General features: G+C 44.5%; 1 protein-coding gene across 1 annotated transcript; it reads left to right on the top strand.

The window, feature by feature from the left end:
• The first annotated feature begins 1,907 nt into the window (after positions 1-1,907).
• On the top strand, positions 1,908-20,379 carry kcnk13b (potassium channel, subfamily K, member 13b). Its single transcript, XM_077018085.1, has 2 exons — positions 1,908-2,359; positions 18,601-20,379. Exons 1-2 carry the CDS (start codon positions 2,023-2,025, stop codon positions 19,500-19,502), a joined length of 1,239 nt encoding a protein of 412 aa, XP_076874200.1. The 5' UTR covers positions 1,908-2,022; the 3' UTR covers positions 19,503-20,379.
• Positions 20,380-22,374: the final 1,995 nt, after the last annotated feature.

The following is a 22,374-nucleotide window of genomic DNA, read 5'->3' as shown; positions in this document are numbered from 1 at the left end:
TACTGTATTTGCACACACATATTTTTCAGCATACATTTCAAATAATTATTCTGTTCATATTGGTTTTTAATTTAGGCTTTTATTCATTGTATAATCAAATTTGGAAGGAGAATAACATGTAATAATATTAAAATCTTTTCCATTGGGGGTGGAGGTCATTGTTGCAGCATATCTGCTGTCTAAGTGTTCCTGTAGCCTTCAGTGGTTCAGGGTCCATTTTCCATGCATCCCACACAGTCTAAGCAACAAACTTCAAAGCTTCAAAGCTTTGAGGGAAAGCAGTGATGTATGACCACATAAGCCTGCCCTACATCACCTTCTGTGGATGAAAGGTGAAGTTCATTTTCCATACCAGTGACCTCTGAACAAACAAATTTGATACTCATGACCTTAAACAAGAAAGTCAAATGTTAATTGGATTTTTGGTTAGGTAAGCTTGACTTCCATTCGTTAACAACAAGTCTCCACTCTCACCAACAGGATGTATAGCGTGGATATATTATGTTTGAGAATGAGCATCATAATAAAAGTGACAGGTTATTTACATTTTAAGGCTCTTTGCTTCATGGTAGAGTATTAAATTTCAGGATAGTATTTTAACTTTCTGCTTATCTAATGTATACTTTTAAATATATTTGTATGTTTATGAGGATGCAACTTGGGAAGCAGTTAATCTGCCATAAACAATTTGTACTAAATTGGTTATTAGCTATATTACTAGCATGTAAGAGTAAGAGTATTGTGATTTGTAAGACTGTGATCATAAATACACAAAAGTTGTAGTCTAATGAGGAATTGTCGACACGTCTTCTGTATAGAACAGACCATAAGTGTCAGTCACATTTTCAAAGTGTGTTTGTTCCTTTACGTTATTTAAGTAATTATTAGAAACTCCAGGTAAAGGCTCAGTGTTCACCAGCGTGGTCGTGAACTGCAGGTAAGGACAAATGACAAATTTTATGTTTCTGTATTTTCCTTGATGTGTTGTAAGGGATCGGAGGCGTCGTCTATTTCCACCCATCTTTCTCAGTACTTCATGACTTTAATAAGCAAATGAACTGGGTCCTGAAAGGCAGACTACTCTTTAAAGTTGTATTTGACCAAAATTTATCAGAGGACATGGAGGGGGGAAATAATCGATTGACCATTTTAAAACAGATTCTATAAATACCCAATTCCAGCCCCTCTACAATGCATAATGCATTTTCTCCTTCTGTGCTAAAAGTGACATTTGCAGAAGGCCCCTTAGAGCGTCCAAGAGCAAATGTTGAAATTCTCCAACCATAGTGGAAAGGTCAAATCATATTGAACATCCGACATCTAATGGTGCCTTTTCCCAACCACAGTAAATACAAGACACCGGCTATTAGACTCATGTCTGAAATTGTTGATTAAAGCACAACCATGTAGAAAACTGCTTGTACTTGACATCATGAATTTTGGAACAATAAATTCGTTTGTAGAAATACTGGCTTATGATTACTACAATTGCAGTGTGACAAATTCAATGCTCTATAAATTCTTTGTAGCAGATTATAATGTACTGCACATTGTAACAGTTTTACTGAGCCAGCTGGCATTAGGTCGAAATTCACTGAGAAGTTGAGCAAAGTCCATATAGAACAGCATGTAGTGAACTGCATTAAGTAGGCACGTGCAGCTGTGGGCGGATATTGTAATGTTATGGGGGGGGGGGGGGGGGGGGGGGGTCACGAGCTAGTGATACTCACCCACATCACTGAGGAGGTTGAGGTCAGACCATCGACCACAGCAGGGACAGGGTACATTAACACTGAGAAAGTAGGAAACGGGACTTTTTTTTCTTCACAAAAAAAATATTCTTGAAATGTGTTCGTCAACGGGGTTCCCAGGCGAGATTGAGCTGTTGTACACCTGTGCCAGTCACCTGTTGTGAAGCTCTTTTCTTCATGAGTAGCTCTGTTTTCGACACTGAACGATCAACCGTGGAGCTGTAATGATGCTGCTGCCTCTCCACGCCACCTGTTCAGCTGTAATAACATAATGGCTTGTCGGAGTGGCAGTTGTTGCGGTTTTGGTCCGCTAAATGAAGACAATGCAAGATTTCTTATGCTGGCGCTAGTAATAATGTTGTACCTTTTGTGCGGAGCTGCTGTGTTTTCAGCCCTGGAACAGCCTAAGGAGGAGGTGGCGAAGCAGCGGTGGGCGCTGCGGTTCGAGCAGTTCAGTCAGAAGTATAATCTCAGTGAGCAGGAGCTGAAGAACTTTCTTAGGAACTACGAGGAGGCGAATGTAGCAGGTATCCGCGTGGATAACACCAGACCTCGATGGGACTTCACGGGTGCTTTTTATTTTGTTGGAACCGTGGTTTCTACAATAGGTGAGGCATTTAACTCCACGGTTGCTTGTAGTTTCAGTTTGTGGAATGGCTGGACAGTCTAAACGGAATTAGTCTTATAATTCAGCTACTGAGTCCAGTAAATCCAGACGGAACAGGTTCAGTAAAGTCCAGTCTCTTGATATTCTGTCCTCTAACTTATACGTTATAATTAACTGCTTTTAACATAATGCTTTTTGTGTTTGACAAAGAAAGAAAGGGGCATCAGAGGTGTAATAGGTCAGAGCATGATAACTTGACATGATAACTTGGAAGTTCTAACAAAAAACTTGTTTTATATACTGGGACATAGAAATTAAATAGTAGCTAGAACAAACTCTGTTGTATTAGAGCAAAAGAAAGATTATTAGATATTATTTGACATATGAATGAATCTTATTTTACAGCCAAACCTTATAAATATGCCTATATAAGCCTATGTATCCTTAATTTAATCATTTTAAAAATAAAAAATGCAGTAATCTCTTCTTAGTGAGTGACCTGAATGGCAGGGGAGTTATGAAAACATACATAATTTTAACTTTTTTAACTATTCTTAAGATTGACCAACTAGAGCATATAATCCAATGCTTGGCCAACTAGAGCATATAATCCAAGGGTTTGGGGTGGGGGGGTAGGGGTGGGGGGTGAAGGGTTTGTGGTGGGGGGGTTGGGGTGGGGCTGTGTACACATGCTGCTCATTAGAGCACCTAAACACAGCACAGCTAATGAGCTCTGGGTCTACGTCCAGTAGCAGCATAACGAGACATCACAGCCGTGGGTGCTGAAAGAATCAAGGTCATTTATTGGGATGTCAATATTTGTTAATTTATTATTTTATATATTTTTAGGGGTCATGTGTCTGTGACTCATTTTTTAGTCAGAAACAAAGGTGTTGGTTATATTATGTTAGCTTATGGTCCGGTTTAAAACCTCCACAGGGAACAAATAGAAATAAAACAATTTTCTGCAAAAAACAAGTATTTACTGAAATAAACATATTGGGAAATGAAAATTTTAAACAAATTACAGCCTTAAAACATTTCGTGTAGTCAGCTAAATGTTCTTGCATTAGGACATTTTCCCTGCTTAGCCATGCAGAATGCTTTTACTTCAGAAATATTCTTATTAATTTTCACCAATTTCTAAGAACTCTTAAGTACAATTCAATTCCTTAGTTCCTTATAGTAGTTCAAGTTTTTGAAGTATGTTTTGGATCACTGTCTTGTAGCTACCCAATTTCTTTTTATCTTTAAAGGTCTTTGCTGACTTGGCTTGCGCCTAGTGATATGTAGAATGTACTCCTCCCTTTACCTACATAATGATTTGATGTCTGTGTGCCACAGGCTGCCAAACAGTCCCAAAGCATAATGGAAGCATCACAACACCTAACAGTCCTAATAGCCTCGTGATGCTTAACAGCACCACTAGAATTAACTGTTGAACTGCTCCTCCGTGTCTAACAGTTGGAACACCAGCCCAAGAGCTCTGACTCTGTATCGGATCACACAGCTCTGTCTCTGTATCGGATCACACAGCTCTGTCTCTGTATCGGATCACACAGCTCTGTCTCTGTATCGGATCACACAGTTCTGTCTCTGTATCGGATCACACAGCTCTGTCTCTGTATCGGATCACACAGCTCTGTCTCTGTATCGGATCACACAGCTCTGTCTCTGTATGATTTATAGTTGTTAGGTCTGGGCCTCTGGAACTGCTACATTTACATTCATGGAATTTAGCAGATGCTCTTATTCAGTGTGACTTAGAAAAGTGCATAAGTTGTGTGCGCTAAAGCACTCCTAACACCTTCACCTGAGGTACTGACTTTAGTGATGAAACACTAGGATTACTTCTGATGTATTTTACATTCTCTTGGACGCACCATGCAGGCAGTGCTACACTGATATTGCCTTGTCCAACAACCTTTTCTGCAGCTCCTTGGCTGTAATGAATGTAACTGTTTTGAAGTACTTTAGAAGTACTTTTGTAGGTCCTGCTTTGTCAGTGTCAGTTGTCTTTATTTTCAGCTTGGCAGCCCCTACCTGTGAAATGTAGCTATAACACCCAGATATGTTTGAAGTGTTATGGAATTGATGAATCTCTAGACATGACTTAGATAACCAACTTGGATTTAGGTCTACCAATTAAAATACATTTTGAGATCTTCAAATAAATAAATAACACTAGTCAACTAAACCTTTGATTCTGTAAAGTGTTATGTTTAGTTTATTTTAGATTCAGCCAATAAAGATAATTGCTATGTTAAAATGAGCAGGAATATGTTGTTACTAGGGGTGTGACGAGACACTCAGCTCACGAGACGAGACGAGACACGAGACTGGGTTCATGAGATTCGAGACGAGACGAGATTTTAAGAACACTAAAATTACAAATTATGTGACTGGACAACAGACTTTTATTTAAATTTTATTTAACTTTAAACATGCATTTTGAAATGTTTTATTATAACTCTTAACATGCATTATGTAAGAGACTGAAAAGTCCGTTGTAAAGCAGTTTTCGTCGTTAAGCGTGACCCTATATTTAGATACGCTTTGATCGTAAATACAGTATAGAAAAAACTAACAATGTTCTCGTGCGTACAGCGTGAGAAAGAGCGATCGCGTTACCGAGATGGGCTTATCGTACACAACACTCCACTACACTACACAACACTCCACTGCTCCTCCGCGCACCGTGCAAAATTAAATTAAAAGTCGTGGTAACTCCGGACCGTTGTTATCCAGACCCGTCATTAAGCGGGGACTCACTGTATTATGTACAAAACAAAAAGTTCTTCTCTGTCAATAGAGAGTGCAAATAGTGCAAACTGAGCCTGACCAAGTATGTCACTGAATTTGCTGCAACTACACTGCCATGTTCATTTGTAATAATATTAGCATCCCCACACTGCTCCCGATATCCTTTACTGTCTCAGCTTGCGCCGTTCTGTCCCTGCTACCTCTGTTCAAGTGAGATATGTTGATTTGAGTACTGAGCTGTGGTGCGTGCAGCTGTAAATGTCTCTGCATCCTGCTCGTATTAGTCGCGGTGTACGGCATTATTTTCATACAATGTTTGCATATGTAGTGTCTTATCAGTCACTCTCTTGCCATTTATCATTTCCGCCGGGTTCCCAAAATGATGCCAAACAAACGATTTGAAAGTGGCGGGGCATCTTCAATAGTAATACCTGTATTTTCCCACGTCATTGTGACGTCATCAAATCTCGCGAGACAGATTTTTAACACGACGAGAAATCTCGCGGAGTTGAGTCTCGCGAGATCACAAGACACGGAGATCTCGTCACACCCCTAGTTGTTACTCATGTAAATATATTTGGTACATGTGTGACGCTAGGCGGCGACAGACGGACGAGACACAGAATCCGTGTTTGCGACAGACGTCACGCTTTATTCCACGCACTGATATTGCGCAATAGCGCACATTGAACAGCAAAACACACACACACACACACACACACACACACACACACACACACACACACACACACACACACACACACACACACACACACACACACACACACACACACACACACACAGCAACGTGTAGACATAGACAACGATGAGCACAAGACACTGCGCGAACGCACATTAAATAGACAGACCACATCAACCCCACGTGATGACGAGACGAGCCACAGGTGAGACGGATAATGACAAGACGCACCCGCACCCACGGAGATACACTGACGCAGACGAATAGACGCAGACAACGTTAACACACGCCCCAAAGAAAGGGTTCGGGGACCGCAACGTGACAACATGCAAATGCTTACTTTAACAAAATTTACCATTTGACCAGGGATACCCAAATTTTTGAATCTACTATTAGGATCTTAGTTGAACTAAAGAAAAATGAAGAATTAACAATGGCTTACTGGAAAATGTTTTCACAAAGGTTATTATAGAAATATAAATCCAAAATTCTGTTGTCATGTTGTCCATGACAACAATTAAAAGAGAGAAAAACAAAGAGAATATGTGAGGGATAAATAAATTGCATCTTGGTGTGTATTTATATACATGAGTTCTTTATATAATTCCTGTTCAGTCCTAAACGTCTTGATGGTTGGTAATGTTAGTCATAGCAGAGGAGAAGTCAGGGCAGTGAGACGGCCCAGGGTAGTGGGTTTATCCATCATCCACACTGGTCAGGGCAGTGGGTTGATCCTCCATCATATCTGGTTAGTCAGGGCAGTGGGTTGATCCTCCATCATATCTGGTTAGTCAGGGCAGTGGGTTGATCCTCCATCATATCTGGTTAGTCAGGGCGGTGGGTTGATCCTCCATCATATCTGGTTAGTCAGGGCAGTGGGTTGATCCTCCATCATATCTGGTTAGGCAGGAGGTGGCCGGCCCAGGATGGATCTCTGGAAAGGCTCGTCTCTCCTCATCTCAGTGTTCCTCAGGTAGGCAGGCAGCCATGTAGAGAAGAAATTATTATAAACATTTCTGGAGTGTGGCAGCAACTCCGGCATCAAATTAAATTATTACAGTCTAGTTAGTTAGGGCAGTGGGTTGATCCTCCATCATATCTGGTTAGTCAGGGCAGTAGGTTGATCCTCCCTCATATCTGGTTAGGCAGGAGGTGGCCGGCCCAGGATGGATCTCTGTAAAGGCTCGTCTCTCCTCATCTCAGTGTTCCTTGAGTAGGCGGGCAGCCATGTGGAGAAAATAAAACAGGGGAAATTAGCTCTGTGTAAGAACATATACAGGACAGATGAGATTATAAACATTACTGGAGTGTGGCAGCAATTCCGGCATTAAATTAAATTATTACAGCTTAGCTTAAAAAGGCAGAACCAGAAGGTAACATAGACTTGGGAGCATTCTGAGACAATGGCATCCATCCACTGCACTGTCAACAAACTTGAGTGACCACGTGCAGTGACAGGACGACAGCACCTGCGCCCCAGTCTACCATAAAACCCTTCGCCTATGAACCCCTGGATCTGTACCTTTATCTAAGGGGGCACATTAATCACCAAACGCCAGGGGGCGATTTTAGGATCTGGTCTTTAGGGGTGCCCAGCCCCCAGTGCTCACAGAGGCACAATACCAAAGTATTGCGCAGGTGCAGAGCAAGTTTTTTGCATAATATATTTTAAAAATGTGTTGAGCCAGGGGGTGCTGAGCAACCTCACGGTGGTGCTCTAGCACCACTAAAAATACCCTAGCCTCGCCCCTGCCAAACGCTAAACTAAATAAGTAAGTTTTCAACCTAGACTTAAAAATTGAGACTGTGTCACAGTCCCAGACACATTCTGGAAGGTTATTCCATAGTTGGGGGGCCTTATAAGAAAAGGCTCTTCTATGGTGTGATTTTTGTTTCAATAGTTCCACAAAAGCAAAAGTAAATCCAAGAGCAGAAAGTATATGTTATGAATGCAAAACAGAAAAAATATATCAAAAGTATATATTTTTTATATAATTGGTTATTTGAAACTTATTTTCGTTTGCATTTTGACAAGTTTTTGGTTCCATCGTTTTTGTTTTTTTGGATTTTCCCAGTAAGGTCTTTTGCTTCTGGAATCTCTCTTTGCTTCTGCTTCGTTTTTTGCTTCTGACTTTTGGAACACATTTCACGTGTGGGAGGGTCTTAGATGAAGGCGTTCCTCTGCAATCTCCATTGGTCACTGATTCCGGACTGACACAGAGCTCTGAGACCGCCTCTGGAACCAAACCAAGCCACGCCCACCCCACCAGCCTCACCGCGTTTGAAAACGCGGTGGTTCTGTTTCACAGCAGCATGTAAACTGAGTTTTACCATTAAAGTTTATACGAAGTTTATAATTAATTGCTAAATGGTCTGTAGATATTGCAAATGTACACTGTATAATAACTACATTAAGCATGCTCACCAGCACGAGCTTTTTAAAATTTTAGTGAACTGGATGGAGAGAACATTGATGTGTGGAAGAAATATGAGTATTTGCAATATCTGGTATGGCGACGGACGGGGGTGGGGGGCAGCTGGTGTACGAGAGGTGATGCCAAATATAGTAAAATTCATAATAGTAAAAAATACCAAAATTAAAGCCAAATACCAAAATTAAAGCAATACTGAAAAGTGGCCACCCTATATACAACCAGCTTTGTTCACTCACAGTTTTTCAGTGTTCTGCAGGTACCACACACAAACACACATCACATGCATCTTGTGCTGTCCATATTTTATTAAGAAGTGAACAATATTCATTGAACCATTGAACATAGAGATACTAAACATAAAACATGTCAGACATGACATTCAGACACTGTCCGACTCAGAGATAAAAACAAAAATATTTTAACTTGGAGGGGTGGGAGTAAGAAGAGTAGTCCATTGAAACGCAGAGTGCGGATTAGTTTCCTTCTCACTTTAGACCCGCGGGGACGCTAGCGAATGATCCAGGAGGAGCGAGTAACTAGTCGCTACTATTGTGAATGTAGCAAAACGGTGACAGAAGCTACAGCAGCGATTAAATTAAAAATAATTTAAAGGCTAGCTTTAAACACGCTCTTCCCTGTTGACTTCTCTCACGGTAATGTCGCGCTGAAAAATATTGACCTGTCTTGTCAATATATGGAGCCAGATCCGTAAACGCGAGCCGCTTTCGCCATTCCAGATGGCTCAGTCAAAACCATTATATCTTAATGAACCAATAAATAACATCAGCGGCAAAAATGAGTGTAAAAAATACCAGGGTTCATCATTTAGAACTACAAAAAAATCTTGTTTCTTATTTTATTATCTACCTATTTTTCATAAGAGTTTGTTTTACCACAAAATATGAAAACTTCAAAACGGCGAATTTCGCCGCAAGGTGACAGATTTTCATGCCTGCATCCAGTTCACTAAAATTTTAAAAAGCTTGCGCTGGTGAAGTGTGCTAAATATTAACTGCCATGCTTAATGTAGTTATTATACAGTGTACATTTGCAATATCTACAGACCATTTACCAATTAATTATAACCTTTGTATAAACTTTTATGGTAAAACTTAGTTTACATGCTACTGTGAAACAGAACCACCGCGTTCCGCCATGTTTGAAAACGCTAGGGAGCTGGTGGGGTGGGCGTGGCTTGGTCCCAGAGGCGGTCTCAGAGCTCTGTGTCAGTCCGGAATCAGTGACCAATGGAGATTGCAGAGGAACGCCTTCATCTAAGACCCTCCCACACGTGAAATGTGTTCCAAAAGTCAGAAGCAAAAAACGAACCAGAAGCAAAGAGAGATTCCAGAAGCAAAAGACCTTACTGGGAAAATCCAAAAAAACAAAAACAATGGAACCAAAAACTTGTCAAAATGCAAACGAAAATAAGTTTCAAATAACCAATTATATAAAAAATATATACTTTTGATATATATTTTTCTGTTTTGCATTCATAACATATACTTTCTGCTCTTGGATTTACTTTTGCTTTTGTGGAACTATTGAAACAAAAATCACACCATACTCTTCCCCCTGCTGTTACCTTATTAATTGTTGGAACTAATAAGAGGCCAGCACCCTGTGATCTTAGTGGACGTCGGGGTTCATAATAGGAAATAAGTTCCTGGAGGTAATCAGGAGCAAACCTGTGCAGTGCTTTATAGGTCAATAGAAAATTTTTAAAATCAATAAGTAATTTAACTGGGAGCCAATGCAGGGCTGATAGGACTGGTTTGATATGATCAAATATTCTAGTTCTAGTCAGAACTCTGGCTGTGACATTTTGAACTATTTGAAGTTTATTTAGATTTGAGCCTCCTGATGTTACGGTGGGAGGAGTCAGGCATGACGAGCGTTTAATAGCAACAAACAAACGTTTATTGTCCAACACAACAAATAAAGTGCAGCGCGGGTAGCGCAAGCACTCTACATGTAACACTCACAAGGCACGAGCTTCAGACAAAGATGAGCACGAGACATTGCGCGAACACACATTAAATAGATGAACTACACAATCCCCAGTGATCACGAGACGAGGCACAGGTGAGACTGATGAACATATCCACGAACGACCCACACCCACGGAACTACAAACATGGACATAACCAGACGCAGATTACATAAACACACGCCCAAAAGGAGGGGTCCAGAGCTGTCCCGTGACACCTGACAGTAATGAGTTACAGTAGTCTAATCTGGAGCTAACAAAGGCGTGCACCAATTTTTCTGCATCATCCTGTGATAATGCATTTCTTAACTTGGCAATGTTGTGGAGATGTAGAAAAGCTATCCTAGTAGTATTATCTATGTATTTATCAAATGATAGGTCGGAGTCGAGTATGACGCCTAGGTTTTTGGCTACTGAGCCAGGTGTAATGGGGTAGTCTGCGAGATTAAGCATTAGATCTGGAATTTTATGTCTTGCGGCCTTAGGGCCCAGGAGGCGAACTTCTGTTTTGTCCTCATTAAGTTGGAGGAAGTTTAGAGACATCCAGCATTTAACATCTCTTACGCAGCCCTCATTTTTTCCTAAAAAAAAATTCAGATTTGGCTCAAATGTTAAGTTGAGTGTCATCTGCATAGCAGTGAAAGTTGACACCATATTTATTTATAACTGTGCCCAATGGTAGCATATATAATGTAAATAATAGTGGTCCTAAGATGGAGCCTTGTGGGACCCCATATTTCACTTTTGTATGTTTGGACAGAACATTATTGAGCTCTACAAACTGATAGGGATTAGTTAAGTAAGAATAAAACCATGAAGGGCTGTGCCTGAGATTCCAACCCAGCGTTCTAACCATTCTAGCAGGATCCTGTGATCTATTGTGTTGAAAGCTGCACTAAGATCAAGAAGCACTAACAGAGATACATAGCCTTGATCTGAAGCAAGGAGGAGATCATTTGTTACTTTAACTAGGGCTGTTTCAGCAGGGTTGCAACTACATACTTTCTGAGGTGTATGCAAACATACTATCGGCACCCCCCACACTCCACCCCCCACCCCCACCAACTCGGCAAATAATTTTCTGGCATCGATTTGGCGCCCCCTCTAGTGCAGCGCCCCTATGCGTCGCATACGCTGCATACCCCCTTTTTGCGCCACTGTGTTTCAGTACTGTGGTGGGGCCTGAATCCAGATTGGAACTTTTCAAATATGTGATTTCTATGCAGATATAAGCATAATTTCTGGACTACAGCTTTTTCTATGATCTTGGATATAAATCATAGGGTCTATAATTGGGTAAATAAATGTATAAATGGGTCTATAATTAGATAGTACAGTTGGATCAAGATTTGCTTTTTTGATCAGAGGTTTAATAACCGCTAATTTACAGGATTTGTGCATGTGACCTATTGTAATGGATGAGTTACTACTGTTAGAAGAGGTTCAGTCACAACTGGTAGCTGTAGTGGTGGGCGCAAAGCGACGGACGAGGCACAGATCTGGCGTTTCTTGCACACACGTAACTTTATTGAATTACACAAGTAGCGCAGACAGCGCACGAAGAACCCTCAACATGTAGCGTGACGAAACACAAACAAAGATGAGCACGGGACACTACGCGAACGCACATTAAATAGACAAACCACATAAGTCCCGAGTGATGAGGAGACAAGCCACAGGTGAGACGGATGAACACAAGACGTAACCGCACCCACTGAGCTCTACAGACGCAGACGACCAGACGTAGACAACGTAAACACATGCCCAAAAGGGAGGGGTCAGGGACCGTAACGTGACAGACTCCCCCACCAAGGGCACTACCCGTCCCGGGGTGCCAACAGGACTAAGTGCCCCGAACCCACACCGATGGGCGGATCCAAAGCGCTCAGTCCTGCGTCTGGGAGATGACCGCCCTTGGTGGAGAGTCCGCCACGAACTTACGCCCTCTTCCTTCCGAGGACCCCTTAGGGAACCTCCCCTCCTCCCAGGGATTGCCCTCCTGACCTGGCGGCGGGGACGGTTTCCTTAGTTTCCATCTCATCGCAGCCTAGGCTCCAGCTCATGGGCTCAACTGGGCTCTCACCCCAGGAGTAGTCCCTTGCACTTCCCTCGCAGTAAGCAGGAGAAACGCCCTCCTTTGGACCTTCCCTCCCCCTCACGGTCTCGGCGGAGTACTCAGTGGGTGGTGGACTCCCCTCCTCCTCCATGTAGGGCTCACTGTCCGAGTATTCTGAGAAACCAGTACACTCGGACGGAGAAGGGGTCACATCCTCTCCCTCAGACGCGGATGGATCTCCCGAGAACACGGAAGGAGGATGGTATTCCTCTTCTTCCTCTTCGCCCTCCGATTCCTCCCCCTCGAACTCGCTCTCGGGGGTCTTCTCGGTGGAGCAGAACTCAAGGGAACCTACCCTCAGTGGAGAGAGGTCTCTGGAGGGAGAGGGGTGTCGTTCCCTCCACAGCCGCACTGCGACCTCGCGGAAGTAGTCCGCCGTTTCAGCCGTCGTGGCTTCCTGAGCCTGACGCAGCATGATCTCGCATAAGGGGTCCTGCTGCATCACCTCGAGGGTTACTGGGGCTCCGCGGTGCTGTGCAGGGGAAGAGGCATGGTGGTGCCTGCTGGGCCTCTTCCCCTTCTTGACACGAGTGGTGTATCCTGGCATGTAGGTTGGCTCGTCTTTCTGTAGCGATGGGCGCAAGGCGACGGATGAGGCACAGATCCGGCGTTTCTTGCACACACGTAACTATATTGAATTACACAAGTAGCACAGACAGCTCACAAAGAACACTCAACATGTAGCGTGACGAGACACAAACAAAGACGAGCACGGGATACTGCGCGAACACACATTAAACAGACAAACCACATAAGTCCCGAGTGATGACGAGACGAGCCACAGATGAGACGGATGAACACAAGACGTAACCGCACCCACGGAGCTCTACAACGTAAACACACGCCCAAACGGGAGGGGTCGGGGACCGTAACGTGACAGTAGCCTAATACCTCTTTTAATAATTTTGAGGGAACCGAATCTAGTGGGCAAGTACAACAATTTAATGATGAAATTATTTTCTCCAATTCTGATTGTGGGAGTGGATGAAAAGCGTGTTTCTCCTAATGCAAAATTTAGATCAATATCGACCAAACCAGGTGACATACCAGTTGGATTACCTATAAAAGGTTTTATATTTTGTCTAATTGTGACGCGCCGGGGTGAGCAACATAAATGAAGCGATCACGCCAAGTCTCAGGGAAAAAGGATGGTTTAATAGAAAGTGTGCAAACCTAAAACCCGTGCAATAGATCCAAATTAAGGATATAATGACCAGCGGTCAACTGGTACAAAGACAAGACATATATAGACAAACAAACGACCCTCAGGTGAGACGGATCACTGGCTCTGCCCACTTGAGGGACGCACATGACGTCACCAGACAACAACAACAACAGCCGCTGTGGATGGAGGCGGCCGGTAGGGGGCCGCCTCACCGTGACAGACCCCCCCACCAAGACGCACTCCCCTCCACTGGGTGTGTGGCACACAGCGGCTGCACACAAAACATGAAGGGGCAGGAAGGCAGAGACAGGCAGGAACACACCTCCTGCCGTCCAGGAGCTGGAACATAAAACACAAAACATTAGGCAGCTCACCTCCCCGGGCGGGACCCTGGACCGACCGGGCCGTTAACAACACAAAACCACGCCCCAGTCGGTCACAGGGCCCTCACGCCCTAACCGGCGTTTAGCCAGAGAGCCCCAAGGGTGTGCGGACTCCTTTGTCGTCCTTAGTGTGTGTGTGGGTGCAGGTTACCTCCCCGAGGCGTGGCTACTTCTCCTCCTGGACTTACCTCCTCCCAGAGCTGACCCCGGCCCTTGGCTAGGGGTCACCCCAGCCTCCTGGGGAGCCAACCCCTCCCGGGGCCCCTCATCGCACGGTGGACTCCTCCACCCAACCCAGGAGAGCCAGAGACCGAGGCCCAGAGCACCCCCGATGCGGGCTAGGGAGCAGCCCCAAGGGCCTCCTGGTCACCCCGGGCAGGAGGGAGGATCTCCATCTCCAGCAGGAGCTTCTCAGACCGGAGCCCCATGGTCCCCAAACATCCGGGGGCCCCATCCCTCTAGGGAGGGGCTCTTCCTGACCAGGCTCCGGTCACCCCACAACACAAGGGGGCTCCTGCCAGGTGGAGACCCCCACAAGGTCCAGGAACACCACAACACCGCCAAGGGGAAGCACCTGTACAGAAAACACACACACACACACCCAAACACACACCAACATACAACACAAACACGCCCTACCCTATTCAGGGCCTCCCTCGGGAGCGACGCCCTCCGTGCCACACCCCATGGCACGGAACCACAGCCGGTCCCCCCCCAAACACACATTTAAGGGGAGGAGCATGCGTATAATTACACACAAACAGTTGACAACACGCTAGGACAAAACACACACGCAAAGACTAGACAAGCAAACAAAAACGGTGCACAGACAGACAGACGGGACCTACACATGCGCGCTCGACATAAACACACAGTGACGCGCGCCGCTCAGAGTCGCAGTCGCTCCCCACATTTAACACAAGACACACGAGGAGCGAGGCGACGGTGACGAGCGGCGACCGCGTCACACACAAAACACGCAACATTAAACATAACGAGCACGCACACTGATCCACACATCCGTCGACATAAACACACGTTTTAACAAACACAAAACATGAAGAGCCTTTCCAGGGAAGACACCAGTTCCTCGCCGTGCCACAAACACAGACATGGCGGAGCTCTTCAAACAAGCAAACAAACAACAGACACGAAGAGTTTTCCCAGGGCAGACAGCCCTGGTCCACGCCGTGCCACAAACACAACACAAAACACCACGCAGACAAACACTTAACACGAGACATGACCACGAACGAAGGAGAAAGAAAAAGAGACTCGGCGGCTTCCGAAGGGTGGCTGGTCATTCTGTGACGCGCGGGGGTGAGCAACAAAAAGGAAGCGATCACGCCAAGTCTCAGGGAAAAAGGATGGTTTAATAGAAAGTGTGCAAACCTAAAACCCGTGCAATAGATCCAAATTAAGGATATAATGACCAGTGGTCAACTGGTACAAAGACAAGACATATATAGACAAACAAACGACCCTCAGGTGAGACGGATCACGGGCTCTGCCCACCTGAGGGACGCACATGACGTCACCAGACAACAACAACAACAGCCGCTGTGGATGGAGGCGGCCGGTAGGGGGCCGCCTCACCGTGACACTAATATTCTCTATTTTATTATCAAAGAAATCTATAAATACATTACTAGTGAGGTTTAATGGAATCTGAGGTTCTGCGCCTGCTTGATCTTTTGTAAGTTTAGAAATAGTATTAAAAAAAATCCAGGATTGTTTTTATTATTCTCAATCAGTGAGGCTAAGTATTCCGAGCATGCTTTAGTAATGCTGTCCTTCCAGGCACAGTGGATTGCATCCAGCTTAGTGGATCGCCATTTCCGCTCTAATTTACGTGCTGTTTGTTACTATATCTAGAGTTGATCTGCAGGTATTCTCTATGCAGTCGGTTAGACTATCTAACTACTCTGGATCCAATGGCGAGTGGGCTAAAGCAGTTAAATCAGGGAGGGTTTGAATAAACTGTGTTGCTGTTGATGAATTTATGGAGCGCTTTATACACTGCCGAGGAGATGAGTGGGTATTTAGGTTAAGATGAAGCTTGAATTGGCCTAGATAGTGGGCGGAAATTGGCTTGGTTTTACTGTTGCACAGATGTGTACAGATGATTGTAGTTAATAGTTATGCAATACTGCACATCATTCTTGCTTCAGTATACAGTTGAACATGTAAATTGGAGCCTCTACAGTACATTGTGAGTACTGTAGTACTATAAAACCTTGCAGGACATTTGCAGGTCACTGTCATTTGGCATGTGCCTTACAGTTCAATTGGAGGATGCACTTGTGTCCTGTTCTTTTTCAGGTTTGGAAAGACCGTGGAGTTTTTGCCCCAAGTACCGGTGAATTGTGTGTTTACTGTAACAGCAACACAGACTTTCCACAAGTATTTTGCAATATTGAAATGACCTAAGAGACTAAAACCAAACCTTTCACAAAAAATGTAAACCAACCCAAACACAAAGTAAATATGTTTTGAAGTTTAATGGTGGAGTACATTTTTAAAAGTACGGTGTAATGAGCATCTAAAGCTCTGAAAAAGGGGGGGGTTATCTTTATTTAAAATTGTCTGTGTCACGGTACGGTGGCCCCCTACTGGTCGCCCCCGTCTACAGCAGCAGCTTGTCCTGTGGGTGTGGTGTTGTGTTCGTCCCTCAGGTGGGCGGAGCCCGCGATCCGTCTCACCTGAGGGTCGTTTGTTCATCTGTATATGTCTTGTCTTTGTACCAGTTGACTGCTGGTTATTATATCCTTAATTCGGATCAGTTCATGGGTTTTGGTTTGCGCACTTTACATATTAAACCATCCTATTTCCCTGAGATTTGGCGTGATCGCTTCCATTTATTTTCGCTCACCCTACCCGTCACAGAATAACCAGCCACTTTCGGAAGCCGCCAGTCTCCTTTACTTTCTCCTTCGTTCGTGGTCATGTCCCGTGGTAAGTGTTTGTCTGCGTGGTGTTTTGTGTGAAGAGCTCCGCCGTGCTTATGTGTTTTGTGTGTGTGTGTAGCATGGCGAGGACCGGGGCGTCTTCCCCGGGAAACTCTTCATGTTGTGTGAGTGTAAAGTGTGTACGTGTGAACGGGCGTCTGGATCAGTGTGCGTGCTCGTGGTGTTGAGTGTTTAATGTTTTGTGTAAAGCGCGGAAGCCGCTCCTCACTGTCGCCTCACTCCCCGTGTTGTCTTGTGTTTCATGTGGGGAGCGACTGCGAACACGAGTGGCGCGTCGCTGTTGTGTTTGAACCGAGCGCGCATGTGTGAGTCTCGTCCGTTCGTCGTTTGTACACCGTTTTTGTCTAGTCTTAGCGTGTGTGTGTTGTTCTCGCGTGCCTGTGAAATGTTGTATGTAATTCCACACATGCTCCTCCCCCTTGAGTGTGTGTTGGGGGTGGACCAGTGATGGTCCCGTGCCACGGGGAGTGCCACGGAGGGCGTCGCTCCTGAGGGAGGCCCTGACCAGGAACGTGGGGGGTTCTCCTGAGCTGGTGGAAGTCCCCTGCTGAGATGGAGACCCCTCCCGCATTGTAGGGGGGATCAGGGCAGTGCGCGTTTGTGTTTTGTGTTGGTGTGTGTGGGTGTGTGTGTGCATTTGTGTTTTATGTGCAGGTGCTTCTCCCTGGCGGTGGATCGTGGCATTCCTGCACCTTGTGGGGGTCTCCAGCTGGCAGGAGCCCCCTTATGTTGTGACGTGACCGGAGCCCGGTCGTAAAGAGCCCCTCCCTAGAGGGTTGGGGCCCCCGGATGTTTGGGGACCATGGGGCTCCGGTCTGAAGAGCTCCTGCTGAAGATGGAGATCCTCCCTCCTGCTCGGGGTGACCAGGAGGCCCTTGGGGGCTGTTCCCCAGCCCGCGATAAGGGTGCTCTGGGCCTTGGTCTCTGGCGCTCCTGGGTTGGGTGGAGGAGTCCACCTCGTAAAGGGAGGCCCCGGCTGGGGCTGACTCCCCAGGAGGCTGGGGTGGCCCCTAGCTGAAGGCAGGGGTCAGCTCCGGGAGGAGGTAGGTCCAGGAGGTGACGTAGCCACACCCCAGGGAGGTAACCTGCACACATACACCCCGGACGGACAAGGAGCCGTGGCCCGTCGTCCTCGCACCTGTGGGGCTAAGCGGCTTAATGCTGGTTAGGGTGTGAGGGCCCTGTGACCGACCGGGACGTGGTTTTGTCTTGTTGACGGCCCAGTCGGTCCAGGGTCCCGCCCAGGTAGGTGAGCTAACCTGTGTTTGTGTTGTGTGTTTCAGCTCCAGGACTACAGGGGGTGTCCCTTGTCCCTGCCTTCCTGCCCCTTTGTTTTGTGTGCTGCCGCTGTAGGCCGCACAGCCGGTGGAGGGGAGTGCGGCTTGGAGGGGGGATCTGTCACGGTACGGCGGCCCCCTACTGGTCGCCCCCGTCTACAGCAGCAGCTTGTCCTGTGGGTGTGGTGTGGTGTTGTGTTCGTCCCTCAGGTGGGCAGAGCCCACGATCCGTCTCACCTGAGGGTCTTTGTACCAGTTGACTGCTGGTTATTATATCCTTAATTCGGATCAGTTCACGGGTTTTGGTTTGCACACTTTACATATTAAATCATCCTATTTCCCTGAGACTTGGCGTGATCGCTTCCATTTATTTTCGCTCACCCTACCCGTCACAGTCTGTGTTTCTTAATTTCTTTCTTGTGTCTTTCTTCCTGGGTCCCACAGGTTTTGGCATGACTACACCTGCCACTACAGGAGGAAAAATGTTCCTGATCTTCTATGGGCTTATTGGATGTGCTGCCACCATTTTATTCTTCAACCTTTTCTTGGAACGCGTCATCACCGTGATTGCGTTCATACTCAAGTTCTGCCACGAGCATCAGCAACAGCGTAAAGTGGTTCTCCCTGAAAATGGCCGGCGCATGTCCGAAGATCATCCCAGAGACAGGCGGCGGGACAGCCTAGCGGGCTGGAAGCCCTCGGTCTACTGCGTCATGGCCATACTTGGAGCGGCCGCCATCTTGGTGTCCTGCTGTGCGTCTGCCATGTACTCGGTGGCAGAGGGATGGGACTACCTTGACTCTCTTTATTTTTGCTTTGTGGCGTTCAGCACAATCGGCTTCGGGGACATGGTGAGCAGTCAGCGGGAGTTCTACGAAGGCCAGGCGGCTTACAGGCTGGGCAACTTCCTCTTCATTCTGACTGGCGTCTGCTGCATCTACTCACTTTTCAACGTCATCTCAATTGTCATCAAGCAGGTCCTGAACTGGCTTCTGATGCAGGTGGAGGCCCCATGCCTTTGTCCAGGCCAGGGGAGGCATCAGAACCGCAGGAACATGGTTGTGCCGGGGCATCTGAGAGCTCAACGGGACCCCTCTGTTGACACAGACGCCATCAACGACAGTGAGGGAGATGGGCGGAGGATGTCAGGTGAGATGATCTCAATGAGGGATTTCCTGGCTGCCAACAAGGTTAGCCTGGCCATCATGCAGAAGCAGCTATCTGAAATGGCTAATGGAAACCCTCGTCAGTCCACATCCAACTCACGTCATAATGGTTTTTCTGGAGGAGTTGGAGCCCTGGGAATTATGAACAACCGTTTGGCTGAAACCAGTGTGGAAAGATAAGTGCAAAAACTAGCTCAAATACTGCCTATCTTCCATTTCCTATAACTACATGGCATCCACATGTCCTGAAAAGATTAGTACTTGTGCTGTTAGTCTTAATCTTTACAAATAATACTCAAAGTAAAATATTTAAAATATCAAAGTAAAATTAAAGAAAGAATCCATTGAACCCTATTTGAAAAATATATTGAAATGGTAATTCAACCTCATTTAAATGTATACCATAGAGAGTGCCTGGATAAATGTATGCCACTATCCTCAGCGCTGGTAAGCAGTTTACTACAGCCGAAAGCCATAACAGGCATTCTTGTGGTTAAACAGAGAATGTATTTCCATTTCCATTTTAATATATAACAAATGAATAGACATTTCATGAATATGGATAAGTGATATATGCAGTGATGTATGCAGTCATCCACAATCTCTGTTTCTCTCAGTGGTTCTTCTAGTAGCTGTATTCAGCTTCAAAATGTAAGCATGACATTTCCATTCTGAGGTAGGTTCCAGTATGGACTAGAAGAGGAAGGTACGGCAGTCAAAAAACCAAAATGAATCATAATGAACTGCACATTTGTTTTCAAGTTGTGATGACAATTTGGTTCTTATTTGGTGTTGAAAATGATAAGAACATAATAACATGGTGAATCCCGAAAATTATGTTACCAATTTCTGTGAACTTCACAGACCTTAAACTGGCTGTATCTTCCCCATTACCTCTGTAACTTGTTACAACAGCAAAGTGATTCAAATCTTATTGCTATATGCTTATTGCTATGTTACATATTGATTGTAATATATCCTATATTTTTGTATATAAAGGCAACACATGACATAGAAGGATATCTTCCATTATATATTCCATTATATTGTTAGATAATTACAGTAATAACACTACTGACAGCAACAGGATGGAACCACTAACCAATAAGTACAGAATTTTAAATAAATAAATCTGACTGTCAAATCCAAGCTATTTTGTCCAGTTTAATGTTGCATGAATACTGTGGAACTGTGCAGACTTCCCTGGCATATTAAATGAATGATCTTAATACCAACATGTTAATAGATTAGTAACAGCTTGAACTGGAGTTCTTTAGATTTCCACTGTTACTCTGACCCAAAGTGGCTGCCATGACTTCAACAACAAGACATCATAATAGGAAGTTGCTATGGAGATGTTTTATACTTGGAGTGGGGCAAGGCCCGCCTGTGGCCAGATGGTATGGTAGGAGTATACAATAGTAATAACGGGCTAATAACGAGGATGTGTGAATCATGCTGGCGTCACCACTCCCTTTCTTCCTTTGCTTTTCCAGTTGTCCTCCTACATGTCACACTACATAAGCATTTAGTGGAGTACAGTACCTGTATAAGTGTATTTTTTTTTAAGATTTTGTACCAAAGGTATAAAGCCTTGTCTAAAATTACCCTATATTGACAAAAAAGGCAAAGTCAAATCTACTAAGTGATCTCTGAAATACTAAACGACAATCGGTGAAAACTAAACTACAATCAGAAATGTTTAAAATAACAAATACTGAGTTTTAAAAAATATATAGCATATAGCATAAGTTGTGTTCTAATTTAGTGTATTTTGGGCTAGCATACATATAGGTTTTAACAACTTATAAGCCCTAAGACCTATGTATTTTCACCTAGGCCTAAATATTCCTAGATTTCATAAAGAGAGGGTCAGGGTTATAGCACATGCAGGAAAAATGAGAAAGCAAACGCAAGATTTTAATGAAAGTAATGAAAACAGATGGAGGCTACCGGAAGATGGCGCCGTCACAGAGGGTTCACCTTATCAGGCAGCACAAAGCATCTAAACTGATGAGCACGTGTTAGAAGTGTGTCTTTCCACAGCGCGGACGTTTTTCCACATTTTGGTGTAGCTTTCTTACTTTCCCAAACAACCACTTCAGATAGTCACACCACTACACTGTTCAGGTGGCACAATTACCTGAAGCAACGGCTGCACAAATATCAATGTCCCTCATTAGCCTAACGGAGTGTAGAAAACAAGACACTGTGTTTTATTTTTCATATCTGGAGCTGATGAACCTGTTAGAAACACTTATACTTAAGCTATAGGCTGTTTTCTATAGCTTCCAATTAGGACAAAAACAAACCCATATGTCTGCAGGAAATTGGCTACACCGCTGCTCTGGCTGCTATTACAGTTGACTATTCTGTGGTATATCAAATGAAACGATACGTGTTACACACAAAATACAAACTTACACAGAACACAAAGTTACACAAGATTGTGTGTGAGACTGACAGCAAGAAACTGGACTGGAACCAAATTTTTACAGTAATATTTTGACTGTATTGTTCGCACTGCAATTTGTTGACAAAAACAAATTGATTGAAATTCAGAAAAATTTTAAACTTACTCTACACATTCAAAATAACCTCAGACAACAATATAAGGGATTATAGTGCTTTCTGTTCTATACATCATAACACTACCCTATGTTGGGCCACATGTTGTCATCCATGTCACACTGGATATCTTCCTGGAAGATCTTCTTGGAACGTTGTACAGCTTGTTTCATGGTCATCTGGTGTCGTTTCAGAACCCGGTCAATAGTGGAGATGCTTACAGATTGATTCTTTTTGATAAACACTGTGGTCCTCTATAATGGCTTGCTGGATTTCCCTCAATCTTAAGGCATTATTTGATATGACCATAGCACGTACAACCTCCTCTTGTTGAGGTGTAAAAATGGGACCTCTGCCCTCCCCCTATGAGCTGGTCTTGAGAGTAAATTTCTGAATAACATACATGTTTTCTTGAAGACACAGTTGTTCTTCCAAGATAATTGTAATGTAACAAAAAATAAATAAAAATGTACAAATGATGTCT

The sequence above is a fragment of the Brachyhypopomus gauderio genome, chromosome 9 (assembly GCF_052324685.1).
Source record: "Brachyhypopomus gauderio isolate BG-103 chromosome 9, BGAUD_0.2, whole genome shotgun sequence".
Taxonomy (NCBI): domain Eukaryota; kingdom Metazoa; phylum Chordata; class Actinopteri; order Gymnotiformes; family Hypopomidae; genus Brachyhypopomus; species Brachyhypopomus gauderio.
This window is presented reverse-complemented; position numbering and strand designations above follow the sequence as displayed.